General features: G+C 37.1%; 1 protein-coding gene across 1 annotated transcript; it reads left to right on the forward strand.

Annotated features, from left to right (window-relative positions):
* Positions 1-608: 608 nt before the first annotated feature.
* Positions 609-2183, forward strand: LOC135614049 (protein RETICULATA-RELATED 3, chloroplastic-like). Its single transcript, XM_065111049.1, has one exon. The coding sequence runs from the start codon at positions 794-796 to the stop codon at positions 1892-1894; it is 1101 nt and encodes a 366-aa protein (XP_064967121.1). The 5' UTR covers positions 609-793; the 3' UTR covers positions 1895-2183.
* Positions 2184-12700: the final 10517 nt, after the last annotated feature.

A 12700-nucleotide genomic window follows, 5' to 3' on the forward strand; every position in this document is an offset into this window, starting at 1 on the left:
GACTTCAGTTGTTGTCATGTTCATATGTCATTCTCTGATAGTCACCATAAATTGCGACAGCTTTGGTATCTAGTTCAGACAGTCATTATATATTTGTGCTTGTTGGTATATATTTTGGATTATAGAGGAAATGAATGTGTTTATTTCAGTTGTTATCATTCAAACTTGGTAGGGGCTGTAATTAAGCTACAATTCTTGGTTCAGATCAGCCAAGTATTTGAGTTGGACTGTATGTTATCATTCAAACTTGGTAGGGGTTGTAATTAGTTGGGTCATATGGGTAAGCCAAGGGAAAAAGGGGGAGAGAACTATTTGAGTTGGAGCACATTTATTAGATTTTATATCACATTATATATACCATTAAAGACATTTATTAAAAAAAAAGGCAATTAGATCTCTTAATAACCAAATAATCACCACTAAGATGCCAACAGTAATCTAATGGCTGCCAAGCTTAAGGTAGAGATGATAAAACAAGAGAGGCATGTGGACAAGAAGGAATCCAACACTTGCCATCTGCCTTCCAACATCTAATATTTGCCTATGACTGCGTCAATTTTGACCATTTTGTAGCACACCCATAACAAAATATATTCTTCAATATCCTTGCTGCGCAACCAAATCTATTTTGGATCTCCACCACCATTCTTCATTGGTTACGTATTCATAACCCCCGCAACCTCCTCACTTGTGCTCCTTTTGTGTTTGTAGATATCCCTTTCGCCTCTCTCCCTGTCTCTCTTTCTCTCTCTCTCGCTCTCGGTCTCGCGCGCGCGCACACGCCCAAATCGCCATGGCCGCCCCACTCCGCTACGCGCTGCTCCATAACCCCGCAACAGACCTATCCGGGAAACACCATGGCTACATCCTCCGCGTCATCCCCTCCTCCTACCGCGCCACCGCCGCGGAGAAATCCACTACTTTATGCTCCCTCCTCCGTCTCAAACGCACAAACCCTAACCTCCCTCGCTCCCTCTCCTCCTCCGATCTTCCCTCCCCTGGTGGCGGCGCTGGCGACGACATTCACTTCGGCGGCGGCGGCGGTGGCGGTGGATGGGGCTCCGATGGGACTCCCGGCGACCATCACCACGGCGAGGAGCCCTCTGGTGGTTCCGGGCCCCTTGGCGTCTTCCTCGAGGGTTGGCGAGCTAGGGTCTCAGCCGACCCGCAGTTCCCCTTCAAGGTCCTCATGGAGGAGCTCGTTGGCGTGAGCGCCTGCGTCCTCGGCGACATGGCCTCCCGCCCCAACTTTGGCCTCAACGAGCTCGACTTCGTCTTCTCTACCCTCGTCGTTGGATCCATCCTCAACTTCGTCCTCATGTACCTCCTCGCCCCCACTTCTGCCTCGGCCTCCGCTTCCTCTGCCCTCCCTGGAATATTCGCGTCCTGTCCCACCGGCCATATGTTTGAGCCCGGCTCCTACTCGCTCTTCTCCCGGCTTGGCACCCTGGTCTACAAAGGCGTCACCTTCGCCACTGTAGGGTTTGCTGCAGGGCTTGTGGGGACGGCCATCTCAAATGGATTGATTGCTTTGAGGAAGAGGATGGATCCGGAGTTTGAAGTTCCCAACAAGCCCCCTCCCACGATGCTCAATGCCTGTACCTGGGCCTTGCACATGGGTTTGAGCAGCAACTTGCGTTACCAAACGTTGAATGGCATGGAGTTCGTGATGGAGAACGTGTTGCCTCCGGCTGGTTTTAAGTCGTCCGTGTTGGTTTTGAGGTGCTTGAACAATGTGTTGGGTGGGATGTCATTTGTGATGCTCGCAAGGCTGACTGGTGCACAGAAGGTAGAGGCGGATAAGGGAGAAGAGAAGAAGAGATCGATTGATAGTGGTGTTCTAGCGGTTGCAGAGGTTGGAAGCACAAATTCGCAGAGTGCATCAAGTAAGTGATTCTTGGCTTATTGCTGACGGTCTTCTTTTCCTTTTGTTTGCAAAGGAAGGGGAAACATCGAATTGCTCAGAGAAAATCTAGAAAGAGAGATCAGGGAAAGTGTTTTCACTAAGCCAAGTTGTTTGTACTGTAGGAATGCTTAAGATTGGTGTGATTTATTTCAATGAATAATGAATAATGAGGTGAATTTGGTAGAATAATTCAGAACAAAAACATCTCATGATGCTATCAATTATAAATTATGTGCAAATGGTTCAATAATGTAAAAGGTTTTGCTGAACTGCTCCATTAATTGCAGGATCGATAACTATCATGACATTGTTGAATATATAATGGATTATTAACATATGTTAGCATGTATAGAAATTAAGTTGCCATCATACGTAAATGTTTCTTTTTTCATGTTCGAGTTGGCCATCGGACTTGATTTCTCCTATAGATCGGACAGCAAATAGTTTGACATTATTAGTAATAGCTCTTGTATTCTCCTTTAGGTTTTGGGAGACTTTGATTTCTATTTTTTCCCCAAGGCATTTTAGACTACCAAGAACTTGGATTTCTATTTCATCAAGCTGCTCCTCACCGTCCTATTCTGGCTTCGTTACATAATCCGTGTCTCCTTAAGAGTCTGTCTTTTTTTGTCGCTTTTATGAGTTTATTCTATAATTTTCGTTTTGATTTTTACATTTGACAAGTATAGTGTCTGAAAAATGTATTTGTTATTTTTGTCTGATCTACTTATTAAAATTAGCTTACGGAGTTTTTCCCCCCTTAATTTGTTCCGTAGCTGATGTTATATTGATGCTCTTTCTGATGTCAAACCACAAACTGAAGTGAAATAGCCTATTCTTTCATGAGATCTCACAAGTTTAACATATCTTTTAAGGGGATTGAATTTTTCATTAAGTCAGCTTGGGGAAGAATTTTGGTGTCTTTGCTTGATATCTCACTGATGTTCAAGGAGAGATGTAGTCATGGCTTTTGATTATGGTTCGTTTGATGTAATTGATTAGCTGAGCTTTGCTCGAGCATGAGAATGTTGAGGTTCTGAATCAGGTAAAACATGTCAATTGTCGATATAAGCCGAATACAGGCATGATATTGTTTGATCATGTTTGATCGTGAATGACTTGATAAAGGCATGGCTTATAAGTTTTATAGTACAAGTAATATAATATATTCTAAACAATATGAACCATTAGATTTGAAGGGAAACAGCTATTTGAGGCCACATAAAAGGCATTCTTTTTATCTGATTGATTTAATCTAATGATCATTGATCACCCAAGGCCCTCATAAAATGCTTAAGTTCTCTTTCCTATTCTTTCTATGATCTTTGCTGATTTGAGCAGTAGTTTGCTAACAATCAGGGAATTGCAGGACTCCATCCCTACACTGCTTTCACCAAGATTGAGCACCGCACCCCATCATCATTATCACACACCACACACCATCTTCATAGAGCTCCCATTTCTTGCACCCCCTTGTTGGCACTTCAATTCTTTGTTCCATGTGTCACTCCTCTCTATATGAATATATGCTCGAAATTATGGATCTTTTACTGTTTTGCTAAATCTTGTTGTATGGATTAGATTCCTTCTAATGTTTGGATTTTTTTTGTTTCAATGAATCTTTTTTCCTTTCAATGCCTTGTGATCCTGCCAAACACATACAAGCTTAGTTAGCTTGTTCATTCTCAAGCTATGTACAAACACTGCACTCGCTAACTATACTGAGCTCAAGCTGTGCTGTAACATTCCTCTGTTCATTCAGGCCAAGGAACCAATGTATTCGATTTGTTTACAGTCCTACTTCCCATGCTTGTAGCTTTTATAGAATCTATACTATGATCTCTGTGATGAAATGGAAGGTAGCTTTTTGAATGCCTTGTGAGAATACTTGGATATTAGTTATATCCAGATGGATGGAATTTGGGAGTCTATGTACTTTAGTACATAATGCTGTGTTGTGAGATTTCACCTAAATGCATTAGGTTTAAGCACATGGTTTGGGGAAATTGAGATGTTTAGGCAAACTATTGGTCATGATAACTAACATTGTGATGTTTAGTCAAACTAATGCATATGATTACCCACAGAATGCTCATAGCTGTGAGAGGAGATGAATGAGATTAATGAACAGTTATGATTGTATTACAAGATTATCAGGAAGGTAATAGGTTTTGGTTATGTTCTAGTGTTGACAAGGTTTAAAGTCTTGGTCGACGGTCAGATCAGTATAATACAAATATGAATTGACATATTAGGAGAGGAGAGGAAAGGCGAAGAATAAGAGGAGAGGGAAAAAGATTATTGGTGGAGCTAGAGGAAGAGGAGGCGGAGGGGAAGGTGACGGATGAGGAAGATAAAGAAGGTATTATTATTTGTGAATAACAGGAGACCATTGACGAAGTGATGGCAACGGCGATGATATGGAAGTGAAGCTGGTGACGACGGTGCCAATGCGAAATGAAAAAAAGATTATACATTGCTACAGTCAAAAATAATAAAAATTTGGAGAGTGAAATCATTCAGTTCTTATTCCAGTTGGCTGTTGGACAGGTAAATATCAATGTATGCTGGTCGTTATAGATGGTATATGGAACTTTGTTTGTTGATATGGATATGTGGTCCTCTGTGTCGAGTGTTAAATTGTCTCATAAAAATTTGGACATTCCTTTCGTGTGGAGAATGCAAGTTTTATTCATGTTGCATAATTAGTTTGATTAAACTACGTACAGTCTGTTAAGAGAATTGGTAGGGCTTTGTGTTACATGATATTGCATCTTGTGATTAATTTATTGAATTTCCGATTGATATATAATTGAATGGACTTTTGGAGTATTGTCTAGGATTGAATCATTGTTATGTTCTATAACAATATCATGCAAGCACTTCTTCAATGAAGATTTTCGGTAATGATAGACTATTTTGAATGTTTGATATTTTGTATTATCCATTAAGTGTTTGTTAAAATGTCTACTTATGAAATTTTGAATTAAATATTTTATTTTTATTTGAATATTCTTTTAGTTTTTGTATATTCTTATTTGATTATAAAGATTTCAGGGAGGGGACAAATATGCAAATGTATCACATGACTTAAACAAAATCAATTAAGTCCGATATATATATATATATATATATATATATATATATATATATATATAATTGAAGGTAGGAATTCAAAGAATATTTTAGTTTTTCATCTAAATTTTTTATTGATAATACTGAGCCAAGATACAATCAGAAATAATTTATTTGTGTGCACAAAGGGTTGAAATAAAATCACAATCTTACCCCAACTGTAGAAAACAAAATAAATAGAATAGTAAAAAAAAGAAAGAACAGAATTATATTTTATTAATTGTATCCTTGCATGCAAACAAAGAGATTTATAAATAGGCAATAAGAGGCCCATCAAGTTTCCCTAAAATATGGGTACATTAGTAGCCACATTCCTGAAACATTTGAAATCTTACATTCTTAAAGAACAAGTTAAATGAGTCTTAATCGTTGGTCTAAAATATTTAAATCTAAATTAACAATATTATAATCATCACACTATTATAAGTCACTATTATAAGTTTATTTAAATATTTCACACTTTTGATGTGTGACTAAATTGATTTTAGTCACTTTCATTTGTGACTAAATTGAGGTTTTACACTTCTTTTTATTATGCATAATTTAGAATTAGACTTTAGCATAATGCATATGTGACATTGCTTTATGGTGATTTCAAATTTTTACATGCGAGTAGCTATTTCTTATTCAGCTATATTAGCTCTAATATTGATTGGTATGATTCGACTTGATGATCTACAAGCTAATTTAAATTTTGTTCACCTCTTATGTAGGATTAAATTGGAGAATTAAAAAATATTAAAATTATAAAATAAAACTGCATGAGTTTTATAAAAGAATATGCTTTAGTTGTTCATTAGTTTTGGAAGAGATTCTCAATAATTATGATGCATCGTACATAGTCAAAAGATCAGATCATGAGTTCTAATGAATGAGATATCTTTTTTAATTTTCTAAATTAAAAATAGTAAAAAATATGCATTCGGAATTATGCCATAAGATTAGTAAGATACAACTAAAACCCCACTCTCAGTTACCAATTCATGAAAGAAACATAAAAAAGGTATTTTTAGAAAATTCATCAGATTTTATTTATATTGATAATTATAATGAGAATAAGCTTATTTAGTAGAAGAGTGATAAATGGTATTATACCACTATTATTCCAAGAAAGTCATTTCATCTACTCCTTTCGTTTATTACTATTAAAGTATCTAAGATAGTTTTTTAGATATATGTTCACTACTTCAGGTTTTTAGATATCTGTTCACTATTTCAGTCTACATCTGTTTGCGGATGATAAACAGTACGCATATTCAATTATGTACCCTAGAAGCGAAAGATGCTAGTAAAAACTTTATCGCTATCACTAACAATGAAACATGGAATTCCATGCAACTTTACTATATTCTCAACATAAATGCTAGTAACGCTTATAATAGCATAAGGATATCGTATAGCATAAAAAAGAGCATGTTTTGTAAAGCAATTCATAACCACAAAGATGATGATTTTTTCTTGAGATAGTGGAAGTTCATCGATAAAATCCATAGATATATTAGTCCAAGCATCATTAAGAATAAAAAGAGGTTGAAGTAAACCAGAGGCAACAACTGTCTCACCTTTGTGGCGCTAGCAAACATCACATTCTACGGTAAATTTCTTGATAGTTTTTTCATACCCTTCCAATAAAAAAATTGATAGATGATTTTCTTGATGCAGTAGTTATGTTTATTTGCACCCTCAATGCTTAAGTAAAATGAGTGATGGTCAACACAAGTAGCCCAGTAGCTCTATCAATAATATTTATTTTGGCACCTTCGGTAAAAATGAGCATTAGTACCAAGGATATGCTCGCTATGAACTCCCCTCTAATCTAATCATATTCACTAGTAATATTGTCTCCCCTTTTAGTGTGACGAGCCCTCATGCTTGAAGACTATAAGGTTAAAATTTTTTATGGTCAATATCATCTCGAACTAGTTTTCTGTAGTGGTCTCAATATATCACATGTCCTTAAAGTTCCCCACAAGCCAAGCGATTGAGATGAACTAAAGAGTGATACGAGAGATACTACCAATGCTGCCTAATGCCAATCTCGCTATGGAAGAAGTCAACATAAACATATGAGCAACTCTATCTCAAGTCATACCCTTATCTCTATACGCAAACAAGTTGTGAAGTCCAATTTGAAAAGAGACCCATATTACGTGAAAAAGATCGAGGTCAATATAGTTAAAATCCACCCTCGATCTCAAATGGAAAATAGGGGCAACTCTCTAATGGTAGTCATGATGGCATTGTGAATCACTTGCTTTCCAAAAATATATGCCACAGGGAGTGCAAGGAACCATGTCATCGAACTCCTCGATTGGCACAGTGACCATGTGATCCATAAGGAGCTTGGCCACAACATCCTACACTACTTCAAAGTTGAGGCAATCATCTTGACCTCTAGATGAAGTTGATTGCTTTGCATGCTTCTCAAACGTCAGCCACTAGGTTCTTCGTGCACCTGCTTGGCTAACGATCGATTACTTTGTGGGTTTCCTCCTCAATGGAAAGCTGCACCTCACTCTAGGTTCTTCTTCAGGAAGGCCAGCCACATGAGTTGAACTTGGGTTATTTTCTCATCCTTTGCTTCGTAGTTAGTGGCATGATCAACTTCACCACCATCCATGTCGATTGCTTCATTAAGTCAAGAGCAACCCTAAATTTGTTGTTTTGCCTAGTTGATCATTCCTCTCAAGATGACTGCTATCCAAATTGGTAGCTTCATCAAGATAAACCACCCTCCATGTTAGCTGCTTATAGACGTGCCTCCAAGTTTCCCACGTTGACAAGATGGTTGCACCAGACTGCTGCATGATCAGAATGACCACCTCCAAGCCCATCGTACCACCAGGTTATCACACTATCAAATGGTTGTGCCACTCAGCCGAGCACACAACATAGTTATATTGCACCTCCAGGAAGATCGTGCCTCTAAGAGGGCCACACTGTGCACTTATGATGATCACACCTCCAAGTCGATCAATGGTGCCTCTAAGTTGATCACATCATTAACTCAGTCATGCTTCCAAGAAGGTAATACCTCCAAGCCAACCATGCCTCCAAGCCTACTATGCCTCCAAGATAGCTCCAACATCTAGTCAACTGAGTTGCCAAGCTAGCCGTGCCTCCAAGTCGGTAGTGCATCTTAGATTTTCATGCTTTCAAGTAGGCCACACCTCCAATCCGGTATCCCTTCAAGTTGACCACACCATCAAGTCAGTAGTGCCTCTAAGTCGATTTTGCCATCAAGAGTATTGTGCATCCAAGTAAGCCACATCTTCAAGATGGTGACACCTCCAAGTTGATCGTTTATATCAACCATGCTATCAAATTGATCGCACTTCCGAGACAACCATTCAAGTCTACCATACCATCAACTTGGCCACCTCATATATAGTTAGTCACTTTATGTTAGTCATGCCATCTTTCATGTTTGACTGATTATTTCGTTACTAACTCCTTGTGCCCAAATTATCCTTTAAATTATTCTTAGACATTGAAACTTATGATCTATCTTCTCTGAGTAATGCAATTAGCAATTACATACCTCATGACAAGTGTTATTGCTTGTTTTTATCTAGCAAGCCTAAGGTGGTAGCACATAGTATCAACTTGTTGTCTTTAGGGCATATTCACTTCTTTAGGTCAGATTCACTTCTTCCTTCAGCTCCGACGATCCTTTGCCCTTTACATGGACTCTCTGTAGGATCTTTAGGTGACTAAGTTGATACATCTTTTCTCTCTTCAATTGGTTCCTAAAAAGAGATAGTATGAAGATGTTGGTTATCTTAAGTTGGTAAAACCCTTAATTGTTTATTGCAAAGTCGTCAACTCAAATCTCATCCTCGTTACTTATCCTTTGTAAAATAAAAATAAAAAAACTTATTATCTTTAGTACTAACTGTAGGGTTATCCTATTGAGAGAGAGGATACTAATTATTTCTCTAATCCCTAATGGAAATCAAGGTACTTGTCAAATCCATACTAGGTATGTAAAGAAGAAAGGTAATTTGAATACCTCTCTATTAGTGATGAATTCTAATTCCCATTGGACTAACATATTTGGGTTGACACATAGCAACATCCTCTATTTCCACTTTAATTTCCTAGATTGACTATCACCAAGGAAAAAGAAAGTAAATAAAGAAACATAGGAAAAGAATTATCCACCTACAAAAAAAAAAAAGGAATACTATCAAACACAAAATGGAAGATATTTGACTAAGTAAATATGGAATTTTATCTTCTTCAATGAACACGGAATATACTTTATTTGATTAGACTTGTTATAATTATAATTTCTTTCTTTTTTTTTTTCCTTTTCTTCTTGTCCTTCGGGTCTATAAAGAGCCAGAAGATTGTAATGTGCCATTAGCCTAGGAATAAATACTTTTTTATTCCAAATAACTTGTGGGCAGTATGAGGTCACGAATGTTGAAGCTAATTTGCTAAAGGGACTAATAGCTTAACTTCACATCTTAACGTAGTTCGAAGAACAGTTCAAGGCATCCCTCTCTTCACGTAATAGGTAAATATTGATTTTATAACACCTTTTTCTTTCATTATAAATATTAAGATACATGCAAATCATTTTTCTCACCTCCTCCCTCCACTTTGGTTTTTTTTTAATATTATATATGCCTTTCTCAATTGTCCTATACCATCCTATGTAAATCGTTAGGTTGGATAAGGAAGTTGTATATGTTAAATTCTCGAGTAGATTATTCTATTTTAGTGTAAATTTTCATGGATTAGGTCTAGGCTAATCATATATGATTATGCTATGAAAGTTGTTTGTGTATGACTACTATAATGCTCTATTTTAATTTTTCGTTAGAAGTGAAGGAAGGATATATACAATGCCAAAACTTAAAGAGATTGTTTTTATTACTTAGGTACTTAGGCTCTAATCTTTTAGGTCATAAAGGAGCATCATTACTGTTATACTAATTCTTAATTTCGTAGTGATTATCTCATTAAGTTAATTTATTACTTACTTATCAAGTTGGATAATAACAGCTCTAATGTTTAAATGACAACACAATTTCCGTCGAGAACCTTCGAGCATTTGACACAAATCACATCCTCCATTACTCTTTGTCCTATGCTTCAATAAAATCAAAGAGTAATTAATGTTTAATTTATCACATTGAGGAGGGCTAATTGCATATTATCCCATATAGTTAGTTTGTCTTTAGCATCCTGGTTTCTATATTTTAAAAAGTTACATTGGTATCCCTATAGTTACGAAAGTGAAATATCTAGGTCTATTTATCCTAACGACATTAGTTTCATCAACGAAAATATAAAAATAAAAGGTAAAAAGATAATTTTAATATTCAATGGTGAATGGTATCAGTGGCAAATGACGATGCTGCTAGAGTCGACACCAATGCAGTTGCCTAGCTACCTCTAATAACAATAAGGTCTACTCCTATTGTGATGCCACTTGCCTCCACAAGAAGTACACCATCGACCTCATCGTCGCCTGTCCTGTGTCACTTTGCATCTGCATCGATGTTGATACAATTGTCAAGCAGCAACTGCATAGACATTGGCACAAATGATGGTGGCAACCATGATGTCTATGACGAAAAAGGTAGCTATCTCTCCACTGACCCATCGAGTGGATCCTAATCTTGACCCCTTTCCCTTTGTATCTGTGTCGGTGTCGACATGGATGCCGAGTAGTCACCACCCTCTAATCCATGCTTCCTTAGTAAGTTATGCTCCTCCTCCTCCCACACGAAGCTGACCCGTCAGGGGATGTTTGGTGCTGGCTCCACCAGATCCTAGAAGAGGGTCTTCCCGATGAGGAGCTCTAGGATGAGGATGTCGAAGTTATAAATGTCGGAGAGGGGGGGTGAAAGAGGGCTTAGGAAGGTGGGACTCGGGCATGCAGTAGAATAGAGAGGAGGATGCATAGAGGAGGAGGAGGTAGTGAGGTCATGGGGTGAGGCTGGGGGAGGAGGAGGAGGAGGAGGAGGGATGGGATGAGAGCATAGTCGGCGAGGCATGACTTGAAGTCTGGGCCAAGCAGGATGTTGGAGGGCTTGAGGTTGCCGTGCACAGTTAGCAGGTTGCATTAGTGGAGATAGAGGAGGCTAGTGGCCACGTCCTCCATTATCTTCAAGTACGATGTCCAATGTAACGATCGCTCGGTATTTGCGTTGACACAGATGCAAAGGAGGAGAGGTCAAGATTAGGATTCACCCGATGGAACAGCGACGAGGCGACCACCATCTTCGCATGGACATCATGGCGGTTACCACCATCTACATTGATATCAATGCAGTTACCGCTCAACAACTGCGTCAACATCGACGCAGATGCAGAGCGACATGACGCGAGTGACAATGAGATTGATAGTGTGCTCCTCGTGGAGGTGGGTAGCGTCGTAATAAGAGCGAACCTTATTTTCATAGAAGGTGGCTAAGCAACTATGTCGGCATTGACATCAGTAGCGTCACCATCTGCCACCACCGATGCCAGTGACACCATCCGCTATCGAATATTAAAATTATCTTTTTACCTTTTGTTTTCATATTTTCGTCAATAAAATTTATGTTGTTATGGTAAATGGATCTAACTATTTTAATTTCGTAACTATAGATATATCAATACTTTTTAAAGTATAGAGATTAATATACTAAAGACAACTAACTACAGGGGTAATATATAATTAGCCTCATCGAGGAGCCTCTTCTCCTTCACTAGCCGCTACACCCAATCCCTTCAAATCCTTCCTTTTTTTTTTTTTAATGAGAGTCCTATCCATGTTTAGGGAAATACAAAATTAATTATTTTTCAACTCACATAAAAATGATCGACATCTAAATATTATATTAAAACTAACAGTGAAATATCATAAATATTTTAATAAAAAAAGTGAAAAAAATAAAGTATCCATTATTTATTTCCAAAAGCTAAATAAAATTTGGCATCTGTCTATCATTTTAAAGCAAATAATTTGTCACCTTGGGATTTGAAATAAATAGTTATTTATGATAGTTTAGATCGAGATGATAGTGATAATAATAATGATAACGATGACCGATGATAATTAGCTTGTAAATAATTATCTTCAAAAATTTACATCCTAATATTTTATTTTATTTTATCATTTTTAAATGAGTACATTCGGTCATTTTTAAAGCCTTATATTAAAAAAATGGAAAAAGAATTCAGAGTTTTTCCTTTTATATACGATATGGATTTTATTGCTCGCAGCTTTTGTGCCATATCTTTAAAAAATTAGTTTAGTTAATTTTGCATGAAGCTTCTTGCCTTTTAAAGCCATTTTGGATAATTAGGAAAATTATTAATTTATTCTTTCTAATTTTATTATTTAAACCAAAAAGATTATTCAGGAATTTAAATTATCCATCTTATGCCCATTACACTAATATATAAATTTCATATTGATTTCTTTTATGGAAAATTATAAAAAGATCACCATTGAAGATAATAAATAATTGCAAAAGAAATCAATCTTAACAAATATGTACTATTTTCCAAATGCAAACTGGACAACTATGTATCATTAATTACTTGCTTCTATTTGCCATATTTGCATCATCTTATGTGCAGTAATGGAAATCCAGTATGGAAAATCTAGTTGCATTTGATTCAAGGTCAAGGAGGATTAAAGATATTATGATTAAT

Source organism: Musa acuminata, chromosome BXJ2-6, assembly GCF_036884655.1.
Source record: "Musa acuminata AAA Group cultivar baxijiao chromosome BXJ2-6, Cavendish_Baxijiao_AAA, whole genome shotgun sequence".
Taxonomy (NCBI): domain Eukaryota; kingdom Viridiplantae; phylum Streptophyta; class Magnoliopsida; order Zingiberales; family Musaceae; genus Musa; species Musa acuminata.

Excerpts from the sequence above, each read along its gene's own strand:
- LOC135614049 (XM_065111049.1), top strand. The coding sequence starts at position 794 with ATGGCCGCCCCACTCCGCTACGCGCTGCTCCATAACCCCGCAACAGAC.